Genomic DNA, 19,331 nt, shown 5'->3' with positions numbered 1-19,331 from the left:
GGCGGACTTCCGGCATCCTCGTGCGCATGTGCACCCCGGGCTGTGTGCGTGTTCGCGCACGCGCACTGCCGGCGCGCTGCTGTCGCTTCCTGTCCGTGCCCAGGTCACCGCTGGCCGTGGTTCCCAGGCTTTGGCCTCCGTTGGGCGAGGATCCCGGGGCCTGCGGGGCTGGACGCTGTCCGGTCGGGCCTCCACCCAGCGGGCGCGGGGCTGTGCGGGCCAGGGTTCGCGCGGGCGGGCGGAGTCTGGAGCGGGGACCCCCGAGGCGACCCCGCCGCCTGCGGGCCAGGCCCGAGGAGCTGGGCGGCGGCGGCGGGGTCCGGGCCGGGCCCGTCTGCTTCGCGGCGGCCCGGCCGAGGCGCGCGGGGCGGTGAGGCCCCGGGAGGGATGTTCTCCTGAGTGGGTTTGTCCCGTAGGCTCAGAGCCGGCTCCTCGGGGACGCGGCCTTGGGAGGCGCAGCGGCGGGGACCCCGGGGAGGAGGCTCCGGAGGAGCAGCCCGGTCCCGGAGCCTCGGGGCAGATCAGCGAGTCCCGCCGGGGTAGGTCGTGCGTTTGCGGCCCCGGTGAGCAGGGCCGGGTCTCGCCGGGGCGAGGACACGCGAGTGTGCGGCGGGTGGGGCGGGGGCCGCTTCCCGGCGATCCCGGTGTCTGGGCCGGGGCGCAGCGGCTGGCCGCTCTGGAGTGGGCGCTCCCCTGGGCCTTGTGACTTCTCGGTCTCCTGGGCGACTAGCGTGTCACAGCCTGGGCTGCTGACGTGCCGTGACCCCTTCTCCCTGCACACCCGACACCCGTTCCTCAGCTCTCGTCCTCCCCACGTTCCGGACGGGTCTCTAAAGGCGCGTCGGGACCTTTGTTCTCTGATCTAAGTGTGTGCCGACTCCCGCTGGTTCTGCCCTGTGCGGTCAGTCACGCAGGGCAGCGCAGGCTAAGCCTGCAAGGGGGCCGTCCTGCTGCCTCGGTGGCAGAGGGAGAGACTGCACTTTGTTACCGTTAAGTCAAAGCTTCTTGATAAGAGATCCTTTGGGCAGCACACTCCAGTTGGTACAAATGATTTAAAGACTTAGCCATGCCTAAATATATCCTTTTTACTTACAGCATCCCGCGGACTTTCTGATCTTAAGTTGTTAGAACAGTAGGAAAGATGAATGTAACAAAATTTCTTTTTTCATCTTATGTGTAAGGATGGCAGATTCTTTCAGTAGCTTTGATGTTCATTCACTAATCAGAAATGTATCCACTCAGTCAGTGTGGGAGTTTCAGGTGTCCAAGTGGGTGCTCCTTCCCTTTCATTCTTCCAGTCACTTCTTTAGGTTTATAGGGACAGTCTCCCCTAGATGGCTTCCTTGGAACTTCCTGGCTGAGGTCTGACGCAGGAAGAGTGCCCCCTTAGCCGCCGCCCAGAGCACGTAACTTGGTCGCCTGTGTTTTCCGTCTCCAGGTCTGCCTTCACTTTCACCGTCATCCACATCTTTCCAAGAGCAGCAGAAAATGAATAAATATCTGGTGAGTTCTTCTGGTGATGTGTTTACTCTCTAGTTTGCTTTATAATACACCTTAGGAGGCAAATAGTTCAGGCTTTAAAATGGGCAAGTAGACCAGATAGAAGATGTGCTCAGACAAATCACGGGGCAGCAGATCAGCACCAGGCGTTTTCTGTCATGTTCACGTGTGTGGACAGCATGACTCTTCAGGGCTCCCAAAGCCAAAGGACCAGTGTGTCCATGTTCTTGATATTTGTTACAAAAAAGGCAAATGCCATCCGTTACTTGACTAACAACTGACCAGCTGAAACACTTGTTCTGTCATGGGTTTTAAAGATTTTGTTGACAGTCTCGCCGTGATTGTGACTGGCCTCCCAGAATGACAAACCCTGATCCGTTACCATTGGTGCCTTGCGCTTCCTGTAAGCCAAGGGCATGCCCCCGGCGGGTGCACGGTGCACATAACTGCTGGTAACGGAAACGCCATTGTCCCATAGCTATATCGCCTTTACTGCCTGATGCAGGGGTAACCCGAGGACCGTCTGGAGCAATGGCCCTCTCATCCTCCAAATGAGTCCCATAAACACCTCTCCCTCCGGTCGCCTGTTGGGGCCACACAGTAGACCGGGCAGCGATGTCTCTGGCAGAGATTGCACATCTCCCAGTCACGCTTTATCGTGCAGCCCGCCGTGCAGGCCTGACCCGGTCAGGGTGCCCCGGGGTCTGCAATAGTGCCACTGCCCCCTTGCCCGTCTGTAGTCAGTCTCCTTGCTGATTTCTGTGTCCGGGTCTGTCCTTGGCCCTGATTTTAAGAGGCAGTTCTTCCCCTCAAGGAGCATCCATTCTCCCTGGAGGAGGTGATCATGGAAGTAGCTGTGGGCGATCACGGATCCCCCGCCCCCCAGCCATCAGAACAGGGGCCCTGCGGTGGCGGCGAGCAGAGGCCGGCGGTAGCCGCCCCGTCACAGCGTGCGGCGGCGTCACGCGGCAGAGGGGCCGGCGTGGGCCGGACGCGGCAGTGCGTGGCGGTGACCGCCCTGAGACGAGCAGCACCCGAGCGGCTGCAGGGGCTGGCGACGTGCTCCCACGGAGAGCAGCACGAGGCGACCGGCTGTGGCTCCCGGGGGCCGGGGGTTGGGGGGGGTCTGGGCGCCCTCAGGACGAGGGCCCGCAGTGGCGGGACGGTGCGACGCGGACGGCCGTGGGCGTGGCCCCCTGAGGGGTTGCCGGTGCTGCCCCCACTCTGCCTTCTCTTGTGGGGAATCTGAAACCTTGGCATTGGAAAGCGAGTCCTCTGATAAAAGGACGCCGCGCTGTGCAGGGACCATGGGCATGAAGCGCGGATGGAGGGGAGTGAGTCGAGGGGACCCGGGTTCCGAGAGAGACGCCAGAAAAGGAGGACAGCATGGGGTGCCGGGCTGACCCTGGGCCCCGACGGCGTGTGTGGAGGCCCACGACAGTCTCAGTCGTGAGCGAGCTGGACGTTTTTACGTATTTAGAAACGTGCTTCCCATCAATAGACTACGTTTAGAGCCGTTTCAGGGTTACGGGAGAGTTGCGCAGACGGCGGAGCCCTCACACACCCCTCCCTCCCAGCCTCCCCTCCTGCCACCATCTTACAGGAGCTACAGTTCCTTACTTTGCTACAACTGCAGGATCGGTATCGACACATTAGTGTCTGAAGCCCGCAGTTTCCAATAGGGTTCACTCTTTGTCTGGTACGGTTTAGGTTTGGACAGATGCTTAGTGACGTGGACCCACCGTATCTCTGCCGTACAAAATAGTGTCAGGACCCTGAAGTCCCCTGGGCGCCACCTGTTTCTCCCTCGCGCCCCCGCCCCTGACAGCTGCTGACCTTTTCACTGCCTGTGGTTTGGCCCTTTCCAGAATGTCAGAGCGTCAGAACCATACCGCATGCAGGCTTTTCAGATTGGCCATGTCTGTTTCCAAGGGAAGTGCCTGTTCGTGCCCATGGCCGGCCCTTCTGTCATGATACCGGTTTGCTTTCTTGCTGACTTACAAAGTCGTCTTAAATGGTTATATGTTTTTCCAGCTTGGGTCATGTTAGTAAACATTTTCTTGCAAGTTTGTTGGTCTTTTGACTTTATTTTTCAGGATTACCATATAATCCTGTGATTTTTTTCATTTTGAGAAACCGAGTACTCTGTATTTTTTCAATGTCCCCAAATGAGCAAGTTTGTGTAGGTGGGGTTCCTAGCTCGAGAGGGCGCCCTTCTGGGAGCGCTGGCTGCAGCGCCTTTCGTGGTGGTGGGAGGGAGGGAGGGAGTCATTGGCCCGGCGACTGTCTCATCTATCTCTGTTCTTCGCCTCCCCTTCCTGGCTTGGGAGCGCGCGTCCTCGCTGTCTTTGGACAGGCTGTGTAGGCGGTGTGCCAGCTCCCGGCTGGCTCCGGGGGCTTTGAGTGTCTGAGAGTGGCTTTCTTTTTCCGGAAGTGGAGAAGGACCCTGTGGCAGGTTCTGGGCCCGGGGCGGCGACCTTCGGCCCAGCAGCTCCCGCTGTTCCCGGGAGAAGTGTGAGATCTGGGCACATCACCGCCTCTGTTCGGCCTCTGCTGGCTCTTTGTCACTTCCCGTCCTCCGGGGGCCGCCCTTTTTCTCAGTCGTTGCTAATGCAATTCCGGTGCTTCCTCCCTCCCTGGCCAGTTAGGAGAGGCTTCTCAGAAGGCTGAGGAGACGTGTCCCCTCCCCTGCTGCAGGGGGCTGCGTGGCCCTGCGTGCAGGGAAAGCTGGCTCTAAGGTGGTGGTGACTGAGAAGGTCACAAAGCGCTCCCCCTCCCCTGTGCAATGTTCTGGCTTGTGTGGCAGCGCCTCTGAGACCACAACGCTGGCTCTGGGCGGCTGCCTGCCATCGGGCTGCTCCCTGTCTTTTGTCACTCGCCTAAAACCCCTCAGCACCTGCAGCTCTGATGGCTCTCCCAGCTTGTTGTCCAGGTTTCCTGAAACCCCGCTTTATTAAAGGGAAAAGTGCTCATAAAGCTTCTTGCTTCAAGCCAGAGGGAGAGCAGTGCAATTTCCCCTTCTCCTTACACGTTAGAGTGAACGTGGGCAAGCTGCCACCACGCCACGGGCCGTTCAGGACATTCGCGGCAAGGCTATATCGTCCTGCGGCGGCGGCGGCGCACTCCAGGCACAAACCTCGGGCAGACCCGCTGCAGGCCGACCTCTGCGGTGAAACCCCAGGCGAGGCTGGATGTCGCCGGGCCTGCTTGCACTTTGGCAGTTGCAGCAAACACTGCAGGTCGGCTCCTTCTAGAAGCTGTAGGAGGACCAGGTTGGGCAGGAACAGCAGCTGAATTTCAGGCACGTTGAGGTTGAGGCCCAGGGCCTGTGTGCCTGGCATTTAGGAGAGGAGTCCGGGCCAGGGATACGCATTTGGGAAATGTTGGTGCCTGGGTGGCAGTTTGAGCCAGGCAGCCGGGTGAGACCTCCATTGGAGCGGCGAGCGCAGGCGGCAGCGAGCGAAGGACGAGGACGGACGAGGACGGAGCCCGGGGCCCCGACCTCAGGATGACCTGAGGCGAGGAGGAGCGTGAGAGGAGCCACGCCAGGACTGCTCGCGTTCTGGCAAAGCGAAGGGGCAAAGTGTGGCCTGTGTGCCTACGAGTGGCCCTCAGGCCTGTGCCTGCCAGCCTCAGTGTCCCCAGCAGCCGGATTGTCCCTGGCTCTCAGTGCAAGGCAGCAGTTTCTTTTTTTTATGTACACTGAACGAACTCTTTTCAGTTCTGCCCGATAGCTTGATTTCCTTCCATGGCCGCAACATAAAAGGTGTACGATGTTTGTACTTAACCCGTGAGCTTGGCGAGCTCCTGTCCCTGGACGCCTTCTCTGCGTCATCCAGTTCCCATCACATCGCTGTTACAGGGGCCAGTGTCATTCAGGGACGTGGCTGTGGACTTCACGCAGGAGGAGTGGCAGCAGCTGGGCCCCGAGCAGAAGACAACCTACCGGGACGTGATGCTGGAGAACTACAGCCACCTGGTGTCCGTGGGTGAGCCGGCCGGGCGCTCGGCGGCCGAGCGTAGGGGTCCCCCTCGCACGCCCAACTCCGGCTTTGCACGCGACGGGCAGGTGTGGGCGGCGCACGCCGGTCGCCCGGCAGGGCATTCCGGTCTGCTGCCCAGGGAGGGGTCCTGGGTGTGACAAGGCTCAGGTGGGCACTCGGGGGCGGAGTCCATCAGGCCGCACTGTGCTCAGACAGAAGCGACCGGCAGGCCAACGGCCTGGCTCAGGTTCTCCTTCGTCTCTGCTAACAGGGTGTCACGCTGTCAAACCGGAAGTTATCATCCGGCTGGAGCAAGGGGAAGAGCCGTGGGCAGAAGGCGAGCTGCTGCTTCAGAGGGGCCCAGGTGCGTTGCGGAGGTGCTAAGGGGACTGGTGGTAACTGGCCGTGTTCCTTCCGGGAGCTTGTAATGGTCCCAAACCTTTAGAAGTGATACAGGTAGCTCCCTGACTCTCGCCCCCAAAGGCATCTTCCTTCCCCACAAAAACCGGGTTTCCCACGCTTCCCTCCCAGAACCAAAGTCCAGTTGCTTCCTTCTTCCTCATAAACGCTGCGCCTCGCTCGCTCCCAGGGCACGTTCAGAAGCCAGTGTCACAGCCTCCTTGTGTTTTGAGGCAGTCATTCGTCTATTAATAAAAAATAACTTATGTGTCCCTTCTGTTCTTAGTACCTCCTTTCTTCTTCTTTGCTGTGAGATGCCCCAGCTGTGTCTCTGTCCTGTTCCTCTCCTCGCTTCTCTCTGAGGCGGGACCCCGGACTCCCGTCCTTTGCCTCGGTCGCCAGGGCGGCTCTCCTGCGCTGTCGTGTGCACGTGAGCTGGTCGTCATTCCTGGGCCCCGGCCCTTGTTAAGTTTGGTGACAGCAGGAGCTGGGTTCACCTCATCTCTCTTACTGACCGTTCAGTCCCCGAGGCTTCCCAGTGCCCCGCCACAGCAGGTGTGGCTGTGGGCCCTGCTTCCCCCTTGAGTGGTTTGCTTTGCAAGGGGCCCCTCCTGCCTCGAGCCCCCGGGTGCTGCTCGTCTGTTTGCCGCACCCCGTCCGCCTGCCCTGTCCTCTGGGCCAGCGCTCCCAGGCTTGGGGTTGCAGGACGTGCTCACCCGCAGTGCCCAGCGCCTCTCGCGGCCCATCGCGCAGGGCAAGGCTCCCCAGGCTCCCTAAAGGGAGCGTAAGCTCCATGTCCTCCTGGGAACGCCACCGTGCGCACGCTGTGTTGCCTGGAAAAAGCAGTTTTCAGTTGCTTCCCGAAATGCTGCTCCATTTGGACAAAACTCCATTTAGCCCAGATTCCTAAATGGGTCGTGTTCATGTGATTAGTGTCCCTACAGTGGGGTGGGCTTCATTCAGCCAGATCACACGTTCACTAAGGCTGAGCTCAAATTTTCAAACCCTTCCCTCCTTGAAGTTTTTCCTAACTCTTATCCTTACTCCAATTTCTCTCCTTCGACTTTGACTCTGCTCTTGGCGATACCTTTAAAAGAGTGAGGCCTGAGTCAGGCGCCCGCTGTCCGGCGGGGTGTGCGTGGTCTCTGCCTGAGCATCTCTCCTCCCCGGTTCCCAGCCCGGCCAAGCAGGCTCGGCCTCGCGCAGGAGGTACCGGGTGGTGCATGTGCATTTCTTTGGTCACCTGGGAGCTGGGTAGGTGGCAGAACGTTCTTGTCCATCTTGTCAGAAATACGTTGCGGGTGATCGTCTCTGAACATGCATGTCTGGGCCACACTCCCATGTTCTGCAGGTGCTTGAAGGACACCCGTAGCGTTCAGACTAAGAACGGCATCTCTGGTCTCTATTTAGGGTTCAAAAGATACAGGAAGCGGAGCCACGCATTCTAAGAGCCGGGCTCTAGTTAAGGACAGAGAACAGGGCCGTCTGGAGGAACCCGAAACTCAGCCTTTCCCGTGGGGTGTTGGTGTTTTGCTGCAAGGCCGGGTCACGCTGTGCTAACGGGACTGTATGGAGGGTAGTTACTTTCAGCTGTAAGGGAAGATGGCTGCTTGAGGTGAGAAAGGTTCGAGAAGCGTTTTGATAAAGTAGGGAAACCCCCTGGAGGCAGGGTTTGCACCAACCAAGGCCGGAAGTCACGTGGACCGAGTGACACAGCAGGAGCAGGCTTAGGGCAGGGCGCACACTGGCCTTGCCAGCACCGCAGCGGCCTGGACGGCGTCTCCCTCAGGCCTGTTGCGAGGCAGCGTGGGGGAGGTGCTGCCCGCCGCGTCCAGGCGGGCGCCCTGAGGCCGCGTCTGACGGCCCCCCGCCCAGTGGAGGGGCTGCTTTTCCTGGGGCAGGAGCCACTCAGAAGGCCAGGACGGTGCAGGTCGCGTCCTCGTTGTGCATCGAGGTGGTGGGAAGTATTCTCCACCAGGTTTTTATCTGCGGCTATTTGGACAGTGGGCTTATGGCACTTGTAGGCTTTGATGTGGACACTAGCAAGGAGAGTAGTCAAGTTTGTCTAAAAACTTGTAAGATGAGTGAAAATAAAGGTCACAATTTTTGGAGCAGGTGGAGGAATCTGATTTTTAACGTGTGCACACTAAGCGAAACTCAGTGCCGTCCGCGTTCGGAGTTAAGTGGCCGTGCGCGTGCGCCAAAGACGAGGCGAGCTGAAGGAGGATGTCCGGAGACTGGAAGTGGAAAACATAGCTGCTAAGCGTGCCGAGCGCGTCTCTTGTGCCGGACGCCGTTGGGAGCACGTGATCTGTGTTAACTCGCGTAATCCCACCGCAGCCCACAGGCGGCACGGTGTTGTCCCCACGTCGCCAGGGATGCTGCTGACCAGGGGGCCGGTCACGCACTTGCCCTGGTCACCTACCAGAGTTCCCGCCGCCGTGTCCAGAGAGGAGCACACAGAGTCCCACGGTCAGCATGAGTTCTGTTTAAATCGTAACATTAGAATAGTTAAGAAACCCAAAACCTGAGAAGGGGTGGCCTGCTCTGTGGTCGGTCGCGCTCCCCGTGGGACACAGCTGTTCCCGGGACTGTCCTCTAAGGGAACAGAACTAGAGCCAGAGCCCCGGGTGCAGGACTGTCACCCCAACCCCGAGGGGGTTTAGGTGTCGCTGTGCTTGGCGCTGCTCTGTGGAATCTGAAAAAATGGCCGAATTTTTGGATTGGAAGGATCTAGACCAATCAAAACGCTGCCACAGACCTCTGAGGGCAAGGGGACAGCGCCTTAGCCGTCACGTCTCTCCCAGCGGGTCGGCAACGGCCCTGTGTGAGGCGCTGCTCTTCCTCCCCCGGAACGGACCACCCTGGGAGAGATCCCATGGCCTCCGTGCCCCGAGCCCCCCTCGTTGCCCCGCCTCGTGACCCCGCTTGCTGGGGGCCCTCTCACTTCTGGCCCGTCGGGCACTCGGAAGGCACCCCGTGTTCTGATCGCTGCTCTGAGTTTCTATTTTGCCTTTTATCCCCAGTTTGAGCAGGATCTTATAAGGTAGTAAAGATCACAGGTACTTGTGTGTTTGTCAGTGTCTTTCCCCGTCTTGTCACCACGGGAGACTGTGTTTGCGTGTTACCCCAAACCAAAGAATAAGGGGGAAAGGATGCATGGAATTGTTCTCATCTGTCTGGGAAGCTGGCATCTGTGCCACATGGGAGTCCTGTGCGTGTGTCAGTCCATATCTTGTGTAGGGAGATGTACAAAATTTGGTTACTTTTGCCTCTTTTTAGAAGACACCTGGAAAGTCGATGGGATAGAGACAGTCCAGGAAAGCGAAGACAGGCGTTCGAAGCAGGCTGTGTCCATCAGCAGCAAAACCCTGACTGAAGAGAGGGTCAGTCTTCTTGGTAAGACTTTAAATGTGGAACCCAACCCCGCTCCCTCCAGAGGAGCACTCTCGCAGTGTGGCTCCTGCGGGCAGAGTTGGAAGCCCACTTCCGAGTACATCAGCAGCGACGGGAGCTACGCGAGAGCAAAGCCCGACGCGTGCAGCGCGTGCGGGAAGGCGCTTCTCCACGTGAAGCTTGAGAAAACGCACCCAGGAGAGAAAGCTAGTGAACTTAATCAAAATGGGGACGCTTATACTCTGAATGAAGACAGTATTTATCAGAATATTCATATTTTGGAGAAACCCTTTGAATATATTGAATGCCAGAAAGCCTTTGCAAAGGATCCAGTTTTTGTTACTCCTATGGAGGAGAAGCCCTACAAGTGGAACGAATCTGAAATAGCCTTTCTCCAGATGTCTAACCTCAGTGTCCACCCTGCGTCTCACATGGAAATGAAGCCCTATGAATGCAGTGCATGTGGGAAATCCTTCTGCAAGAAGTCCAAGTTCATCATCCACCAGAGGACTCACACAGGAGAGAAACCCTATGAATGTAATCAGTGTGGGAAGTCCTTCTGCCAGAAGGGGACCCTCACTGTCCATCAGAGAACACACACGGGGGAGAAGCCCTATGAATGTAACGAATGCGGGAAAACCTTCTACCAGAAGTTACACCTCATTCAGCATCAGAGAACTCACTCAGGAGAGAAGCCCTATGAATGTAGCTACTGCGGAAAATCATTCTGCCAGAAGACACACCTCACACAACACCAGAGAACACATTCGGGGGAGAGACCCTACGTTTGTCATGACTGCGGGAAAACTTTCTCCCAGAAGTCAGCACTGAATGACCATCACAAAATTCACACGGGAGTGAAGCTCTACAAGTGTAATGAATGCGGGAAGTGCTTCTGCCGCAAGTCTACCCTCACCACCCATCAGAGGACGCACACAGGAGAGAAACCCTACGAATGTAACGAGTGTGGGAAATTTTTCTCCCGGCTGTCATACCTCACTGTACATTACAGAACTCATTCAGGAGAGAAGCCCTATGAATGTAACGAATGTGGGAAAACCTTCTACCTGAATTCAGCCCTCATGAGACACCAGAGAGTACACACCGGAGAGAAGCCGTATGAATGTAACGAATGTGGGAAGCTCTTCTCCCAGTTGTCGTACCTCACTATCCATCACAGAACTCATTCAGGAGTCAAACCCTATGAATGTAACGAGTGTGGGAAAACCTTCTACCAGAATTCAGCCCTTTGTAGACATCGAAGAATACATAAAGGAGAGAAGCCCTACGAATGCTACATATGTGGGAAGTTCTTCTCTCAGATGTCGTACCTCACTATCCATCATAGAATCCATTCAGGAGAGAAACCCTATGAATGTAACGAGTGTGGGAAAACCTTCTGCCAGAATTCAGCCCTAAATAGACATCAGAGAACGCACACTGGAGAGAAAGCCTATGAGTGTTACGAATGTGGAAAATTCTTCTCTCAGATGTCATATCTCACCATACACCATAGAATCCACTCAGGAGAGAAGCCCTTTGAATGTAACGAGTGTGGAAAAGCCTTCTCTCGAATGTCATACCTCACTGTACATTACAGAACTCATTCAGGAGAGAAGCCCTATGAATGTAACGAATGTGGGAAAAAGTTCTACCACAAATCAGCCTTCAATAGCCATCAGAGAATCCACAGGAGAGGGAATGCGAATGTACTGGATGTGGGAAGACTTCTCTGAAGCCAGACCTCACACCACACCGGAGAGCCTTTCAGTGTGCAAGGCCCCGCCACAGTCGTTAGGTCCGAGCACTTGGGGGGAGCGCAGACCGGCCTCTGTGCGCCAGTCAGGCTTGTAAGCTGAAAATTCACAGGGTAGAAACCACAGCAGCGACAAGGCTGCATGATTTCTTGGCCACCAGACTATACAGGAGTAAAATTTATAAAGACATAGAATGTATATACATTTCCGTGGTTTCCAACTCTTACATTTCAGGGAATTCATACCAAGGGGAAGTTGTCATTCTAAGGGAGGTGGAAAACACTCCTTTGGAAATTGTTGATACTAAAAGTTATGTTTCTGATATAATAAGTTTTTTGTACAAAAAGATACGTTGTGAATAACTGTGCTCCTTGTGTAACTAGAAGCTGTAAAATCAGAGAGCTAACCAAGACAGCACCACAGCCACATTAAACTCATATATAAGTGTTTCCTGAGAATGTACAACTTTATTTGTATGTTTGCTTTTTAGAATGATACATTACAGGAGTTGTATGTTCAGTCTGAATCATGTTTGAAAAGGCAGTGTGTCCTTCGGAGTAATTTGTAAGACATGCAGCAAGATCCCTTATTTTAAATAGCACCCCCATGTTAGTATCTGATAGGCTTTGTCATTGAACTAATATATGATAGGTATAAAGGATGCTGCTTCTTGTAGTCTTCCCTAACACAATGTATTTGATCATTGTTAACGAACTGATTCTTCCATAAAGAAGTCAATGTTTTTTATAATATTATCAACTGTATCTGAGTCAGCGAGACAGCAGTTATGCATAAAGTAGATAGAAAACCACGTAGCTAATTTTAAATTATTACTGAAGCCTCCAATAGTGAGAAACAACTGTAATATTCACTGAATTCTACACAGGTTAAAAATAGTCCCATTTTTACTTACTTTTTTTTTCTAATTTGTATCTAACTTTTTCCATCTATTATTATTGGGATGTCTGCACAAATGTAAGTGTGCAGGCCACTGTACAATGTAACCGAGGAATGACCTGTATTTTTATTTTCTATAATAGTATTTTAAACATTGTGCTCTACTGCTTCCGGGTCCTGAGTGGATGAACACGTTTGCATGGGTTTGTGCAGACATCGTTGAGTAACCTCCCTCGTCACTTGCTCCTTACTGGTTGCTGGCACAGCCTGCGTCGCCAAGTCTCCTCACGGAACGGGAGATAAATCCTGATCAGTTTTGACCAATGATTATCCCTCTCTCAGCACCAGGGATGGAGTGGTCATAGGAGCCAATTCTAGGCACGTCTACGAAGGAGATACCGGACAGGTTATATCTGGCAAAGGTTTCCTCTGAGATTCAAGGAACCCTGAAGGGTGACATGGGACCTGGTGTCGAACGCTGCCTGTCGGGATGGGAGGCCTGGTCATGTCTCCCTGCGACGGAGCGCACTTGGAGACGAGGGCCCGGGGCCCGGCTGATGATGCTGAGGCTGCTGAGCCAGCCAGCCACGTAGCCACGTAGCCACTTCACCTCTGGACTGTTTCTTCTGTGAAAGACTAACTTTATTTTTAAGCAAGTGGATTTAGGTTGCTCTGTTAGTAATAACAAGATACAAAGTTACACTTTTGTAGGAGCTACACAGTTGAGAACTGGACTTTAGGTAAATCATTTATTTCGAGGTGTTGACATAGAGATTTATTTTCTGTAAATTTTGATGTAAGTAGTTTGAGCATTAGAAACAATTAAGTGTATGTTTCCTTGAATTGTTACATCGTTGACCTAAGGACCTTTGGAACCTGATACAATCTTCCTTTTTATAATTCACGACATTCAAGAATTGCTTAGGTTCATTTATATCCCCCATGCATCGTTGCTACAATGTTAGTTGACAACATACAGAGTAAGGTGAGGACCTACTTCTGCTTGCTCCCCAGAGCCTGACACCTGTTCTGTCTGGATAACTCGCCCCTCACCGCTGAGATGAACGGCCGCGCTTTTCACGTGTTTCCACCAGTTGGGCACCCGTGTTGTTGTCACACTTCCCTCCGCTGCCTTCTAGGTGACTGGACTGTGCCACGGAGCAGGACCTGCAGGCCCGGCAGGCTGCAGAGTTTTGTGTAGGAACCATGTGTTCACAATATGTTTGTTGAAGTGATATCTGCAAAGGTTTCCCACACTCGCGTGTCATCGTCATCGCTTAAGCGCACGGTGTGCATTTTCAGTAAAACGTTTGAAAAGCTCCCGTGGCTGACGCCATTCTTTCCGTCTGGCGGAGAGCCTGCAGTACAGGGGCCGGTGCGGGGCCGCCGCCTCGGAGCCTGGCCTGGTCACTTGCGATCACGTTTGGGTACCTCTGTAACGGTTTGTCTTGGAGCTGACGGAATGCCACGTTTGAGAAGCTTACCTCTCCTGGCGAGCGTGTAGGTCACACAGGCCCGAGTCAGCGGGAGGAAGCACCGTGGTCCGAGTCCGTGCCTGCCGGGCAGCAAAGGCTGAAAGCTCACACGGCGCGAGCGCTTGCTGTGTAGACACAGCAACGTCGTAATTCATGGCGTGAGCAGATCAGGAGCCCTGGGAGGGGCGTCCAAGGGCTGAGCAGGAGGTCAGCCCTCCCTGGCAGGTGGGCATGAGCCCCCCTCCCATGTTTCTAATCATTCTATGGTTAGTGGAGGGCTGGGTCAGTCGTGGCTGCCGTGGCCTCAAATAGGTCAAGATGAAGACATGGCCACGTTGTGGCTGAGGCCACAGGTCCCCTCGCCTCTGTCCCATCGCCGTCTGCCTGGCTGGGCCGCCCAGTTGAGCTCCCCAAAGGCGGCTGCATGCTGAGAGGCATGGTCTCCGTCCAGAGACTGGCCAGCTTTGCAGGATGACCATTCAACAAGGAAACACCCTTTTAAAATTAGGTTGCTTTTTCCTTTTCATCACCGAGGTAGCTACACCACAAACAGAGCTTTCCCTTCCTTGGATATGAAGTCTATGGTTCCTGCCAAATTGAGGAACTAGCATGAGCCACTGGCTTGTTTCCATAGCCCGACGCAGAGATGCCACAGAAGTTAGAGCCGAGCCCAGGCCGGGGAACCACGCCGCAGGGGCGACGGCTCTGCGGGAGGGCCGACGTGGCTCCTGCTCGGGGAGGTTCGGGCAGGCGGAGAAGACGCGGGCTGGACACCACATACTCTCACCCACCGTGGTGCCTTCTAGAGACAGGAAAGCAGTGCAGCGCCTTGGTCCCCTCAGGCGAGTGGACACCGGCGCGGGGTGCTGGCCCGCAGCCCCTCGCTCCAAAGCCACACCGCCGCAGTGGGTGGGCATGCTGCCCTGGACGCAGGTGGTGGTGCTTTCAGTGATGGTGCAGGGCCCAGAAGAGAGGGATCAGTCCGGAAGGGGGTTTGTCCCTGCTGGGGGTGGCCTTTCTCTTCCATGGGCTTCTAACCGCCCTGGGGAGCAGGCACTAGGGACCACACCTCTCTGCTACTCGTATGAACCGATACTGAGGCTTGTGGATACCCCAGTGGAAACTAATTCCAGAAAAAGTCGGACACGTGGGCTTCCTAAGAGGCAGCTGACCACACCATCCGCAGCTGGCAAGCTGAACGGGCTGTGGAAAGCCACATCGCAGGTTTTCTTAAAGACGTGGTCTCCACAGAGGACCCTTTGTTCACGACCTCCCGCCCCTTCCCTGCGGCGCCAGTGAGCTGGCTGCTGAGCAGGCTCGCCCGGACCGCCCGCCCCGCGGCCGGCACCGAAGAGACTTGTTACCCGCTGGGCATCCGTCCTGGGTGACCGCTCTGAGGGGTATTCAGAAGTGACTTCACGTAGAACGACTTTCCACATCATCATGTTTAAAGGGCCGAGCCTCCCCAGGGTGAGCTCCGGTGTGACTTCACGGCTGACTTCACGTGGCAGGCTCTCCGACACTCATCGCTTTCACGTGGTTTTCTCCCCGTGTGAGGTTTCTGATGAGAGTGAAGGCTGACGTTTCGTAGGACTTCCCGCATTTACTGCATCCGTGGCGCTTCTCCCCTGTGGATGTTCCTTCCATCACAGTGCGGATCCAATTCATCGCAGCGGAGTTACCACCCCCGTTACAGGTGTAGGGCTCCAAACCTGTCTGAGTTTTAGATGAGCTCTGAGTGCGCAGAGAAGGTCTCCCCGCATTCGCAGCAGCCGCAGCTTTCTTCCCTGGACGACATGCTCGGCGTAGGACGAGGGCTGGCTCAGTGCCCCGCGCGCGTCCCGGGGCACAGGAGGGCCGGCCTACCGTGGGAGGGCCTCCCACGCCCATCGGCCCACGGGGCTCCTCCCTGTGAGTGCTCTGCTGCGTAGTTAGGTCAGGAAGTCACGCGGGGGGACTTCCCACAGCCGTCCGTTCTTACGGCTGCTCCCCGTGTGTGTGCTCTGCTGACGGCCGGAGCGTGATTTTGCACAGCAGCCTTTCCCACGCTCGCTACGTGGACAGTGCTCCCCTCCCGCGGGGGCCTCGGCTGGACTCTCAGCGCTGAGCTACGCCTAAAAGACGCACGCTCGCTGCTCACAGAGAGCGTGTCTGACGTGGTCCCCTGCCGATCGGTTAGGGCTGACTTCACGGGGGCTTTGTCACGTCACAGGGTCTCCCTCCCGGGCAGCTCTTCTGAGGGTCTGTGGGCTGCGGTCTCGGGAAGGTTTCCCCACATTGATTGCTTTCACGTGCTCCTCTCTTGCATGGGTCTCCCGATGTTGAGTGAGGTGGGGCTCCTGCTTAAAAGATTTCTCACAACGACTACGTTCCATGGTTTTCTCTCCAGGGCAAGTTTTCTGAGATTGGAATTTTTTTCATTTTCATTAGATGCCTGGGTTTTCTCCTCTCTGTTAACTTCCTGCTGTTTGACGAGGGCTGACTTCTCACACTCGTTGACTTCGGGGTGCTTCTTCCTTGTGCGCGCTGCCTGATGGGCTCCGAGGGCGGACATGTCACTGATGGGTCCCCCGTTCTTTACGATCGCAGGGTTTCTCTTCTGTCTGCGCCCCTGAGGGGCTAGCACGGCTGCCGTATCAGAGAAGCCTCCACACGCCGTTGTCTTCAAACGGTGGTCCCAGCGTGGGAATTTTCCGGAGCTCCGTACGGTCCTCGGTACGACTTAGGGGTTTCTCATCTTGGCTAGAGTCGTCAGATCTCTTTCCAATATGGATGTTTCCCTGTTGTTTTTGTTTTCCAATAAGGAACTTCCCACGTGCAGTAATCCCATTACAGTTCTTACTGGAATGATTTTTTTATCACTAGTTATTGGTGCTGAAACATTTTTCAAACTCAGTCCACGAGTCATATTGACAGGATGGTTCCCCCGCCCCAGACACAGGGTTTGTGCCCAGAGTAAATATTTTTCTGAAAACATTCTCTTTCTCGTAGTCAGGGTGGTTTTTTTTGTTGGTGAGTGAAACTCACCACAGATGTGTATCTTGGTTTTCATGGTTCCTGTTTATTTGACTATCAAACTTCCTGACTTCTAGAAATAAAAAAATTAAGTGTACTATTAAAAAGTTAACACATTTCCTATGTTAGTATAATTTATTATGTTGCTGATTCTCAAATTTCAGGCCCCAGCTCCTTGGGTCAGAAAAAAAAAAAGAAAAGAAAGAAAATGCCTATTACAGTGGGAAAGGAAGAGTAAAGTGAGCGGTGGACATATACCTATCTGCTATTTAAAAAATAGGACCTTTAGGGCTAAAACAAGAGGGGAAACTAAGCACAGGAGATGAACTGAGGGGAGAGCATTACACAGAGGCTAAGATAATGGGGCCAACCCGGCAGAGCCACGGCCATGAAGGCGGGAGGGTGGTTCCGCACCGTGGGCCGGAGGGGCCGCACAGGAAGCCGCAGATGTGGGATAAAACAGATTATGTGCATCTCTAGGGATGTGGCCCGCTATCCGTGCCAATGCATGAAATAAGATGTCAGTTGTTCAAGATACCCTTACAAAAACACGCAACAAATATTTTATAAATATTCACTGTCAATCACAAGTTACACCTTTGATACAGATCCCTACACGCAGCAGCCTACTTCCCAGCAGCAGTTCAACTAAAAACTCTGATGTCCTCTAGGAAATGCATCTCTCCCTAGCTTTGTCTGTCTGTCTGTCTGTCTCTCTCTCACACACACCCTTTTTCAAACCATGCCTCTTCAACTCCATTTTCTCAAACACTGAAGGTAGTCACTACCTACATTTCTCATTAACACACTTTGGAAAGCACTAACTGTACCCAGACAGCACTTGATAAGACTGAATTTCAACCAACATCGCATGATTTTGTTTCCCGCTCCCATCTGCAGCCTCGGCCCCCAGCACGTCTGAGTGTGTCTCTCGTTGCCTCTGAGTAGATTCAGTTGGTGGCCCTCAACAGGCAGGATGTATCACAATTACCTGGAAATCCACTCAAAGCACAGTGTACAGACGGTCACAGTCCCATGCCAATCTATATTCCCTACCTATCAGGATCTACAAGGACGCAGCATGGGCCTGTGTACTCAGGAAAGGCTCTCCGAATAAACGTATCTATCAGTATGAACAGATGAGCGTAGTTCCTACCTAGTACACGTCGCAGTAAGGAAGGGTGAGAAGAGGCCCTTTGGACGGGAACAAAAGCCGCGGGCAGATGACCAGGTGCTTCTCACAGAGAGTGATCACGCGTGAGGTGCTCATGGTTCAGCCACTGAGTGAAAGTTTTTTTGTTTTTGTTTTTAGATTTCATGTACTTATTTATTTTTAGAGGGAGGGGAAGACAGGGAGAAAGGGAAGGGGAGAAACATCGATGTGCCAGAGAAACATCCATCAGTTGCCTCTCACGCGGCCCCAGCTGGGGACCCAGCCTGCAACCCAAGCCTGTGCCCTGGCTGGGAATCTAACCAGTGACCTCTTTGGTTCGCAGACCCGCACTCAATACACTGAGCCACACCAGCTCCGCTAGAAAGTGCAGTTCTATCGGGCATTGTCAGGCTAGGCTTCTCTGAATAGTGCGTCCTCACCGATGTGGCCCCAGTGCATAAGCGAAGTCAGAGAGACGCCCAGGACGCGCAGCTGCGCGGCAGGAGAGCGGCTGAGCGCTGAGGGCAGCGGCTGCAGGGAGGTCAGGACACGAGCGATAGGGAGGCATTCGGGACTTGCTCCTGCAGTTCCGTGGTCTCCAAACTGCTTCGCCACCTCCCGGGCAGCAAAGGCCTGAGCGCCCCTAATTGATCTATCCTGCCCTAGTGCCCGTCCGCCCTGCCGGTCTGCACAGGCGCTGGTGCGACCGTGAGGACGCTGAGGAGCCGCCGGCCGGACGCTGCTGTAACCGTAAGGTTCACAGGAAATGACAAGAATGAGCTCAGGTCAATAACCTGACTTGACAACTTACAGACCTAGAAGAAGAACCACAAATTAAACCCAAACCGACCAGAACGAAGGAAGCACAAAGATTACAGCAGAAACCAACAAAGTAGAAAAACAACAGAAGAAATGAAACCAATGGCTGTTGTGGTTGTTGTTTTTGAAAAGATAAACAAAAATGGACAAACCTTTGCTTAGATGGAGGGAAAAAAAAAAAAAAAGACGACTCCAATAACTGAAACCGGAAATGGAAACAAGCACATTGCTACTGATCCGGCTGGAATAGAAAGGATATGAGAGCGAAGTATGAAAAACTGCACGGCAACAAATTGGATAATCGAAGTGAAATGGACAAATTCCTAGAAACACAAAGCCTACCAAGGCTAAATCACAAAGCAAATAGACAATCTGAATAGAGTTATACCTAGTAGTGAGATTGGAACAATAATAAAAAATATCCAACAAATAAAAGTCCTGGATCTGATGGCTTCGCCGGGCACCGAGGCAGCCGGCGCAGCAGCTCTGCGGGGTCGCGCCGCGGCCAGCAGGGTTAGGGTTAGGGTTAGGGTTAGGGTTACACTGCGCAGAACCAGCCACAGGCGCTGAGGACACTCAGGGGCCCCGGTATTCAAACGGCCGCCGGCAGGCCGCGGGCACACATGGCGGGTGTGGATCTGGGGCCTCAGGTACGGGCGCCACCTCCTGCGCCGCGCAGGGCGAAGCGCCGGGCTCCGGACGCGGAGCCCGCGGGCAGGGCGCACACCTGGTCCCACCTACCTCGCTAATCCGCGGGGCCCGGGCCGGCCTGTCGCTCCGTCTTCTGGGCCGCGTTCCAATGAGGGTGAAAACCCCGCGGCAAGCGCGGCCTCCCGGGAAGGACGGTCCTTTCTGCGCTTTCGCTCGGGCCCCCCATTCAGTGTGGACACGGCCCCCGCAGACTCAGGCCGTCCGACGTCCAGGCCCGGCCTCGGCC

At 54.9% G+C, this 19,331-nt stretch overlaps 1 protein-coding gene across 2 annotated transcripts; it reads left to right on the top strand.

Annotated features, from left to right (window-relative positions):
- Positions 1-60: 60 nt before the first annotated feature.
- Positions 61-13,402, top strand: ZNF12 (zinc finger protein 12). 2 transcript variants are annotated; one of them, XM_054571190.1, is made up of 6 exons: positions 61-103; positions 417-539; positions 1,439-1,503; positions 5,363-5,489; positions 5,755-5,847; positions 9,165-13,402. In XM_054571190.1, exons 3-6 carry the CDS (start codon positions 1,489-1,491, stop codon positions 11,012-11,014), a joined length of 2,085 nt encoding a protein of 694 aa, XP_054427165.1. In that variant the 5' UTR covers positions 61-103; positions 417-539; positions 1,439-1,488; the 3' UTR covers positions 11,015-13,402. The 2 variants fall into 2 exon arrangements, with proteins under 2 accessions (XP_054427165.1, XP_054427237.1); XM_054571262.1 differs by having other exon boundaries at positions 74-182.
- The last annotated feature ends 5,929 nt before the right edge of the window (positions 13,403-19,331 follow it).

Source organism: Pteronotus mesoamericanus, unplaced genomic scaffold (assembly GCF_021234165.1).
Source record: "Pteronotus mesoamericanus isolate MK-2021 breed Mesoamerican mustached bat unplaced genomic scaffold, CSHL_Meso_final contig_1, whole genome shotgun sequence".
Classification (NCBI taxonomy): Eukaryota; Metazoa; Chordata; class Mammalia; order Chiroptera; family Mormoopidae; genus Pteronotus; species Pteronotus mesoamericanus.
Note: the sequence above shows the minus strand (reverse complement) of the source record. Positions and strands in the feature narration are given on the sequence as shown.

Coding starts and splice junctions, on each gene's coding strand:
- ZNF12 (XM_054571190.1), top strand. Junction 5,490..5,754: donor CAGCCACCTGGTGTCCGTGG/GTGAGCCGGCCG, acceptor CTCTGCTAACAG/GGTGTCACGCTGTCAAACCG. Junction 5,848..9,164: donor GCTGCTTCAGAGGGGCCCAG/GTGCGTTGCGGA, acceptor GCCTCTTTTTAG/AAGACACCTGGAAAGTCGAT.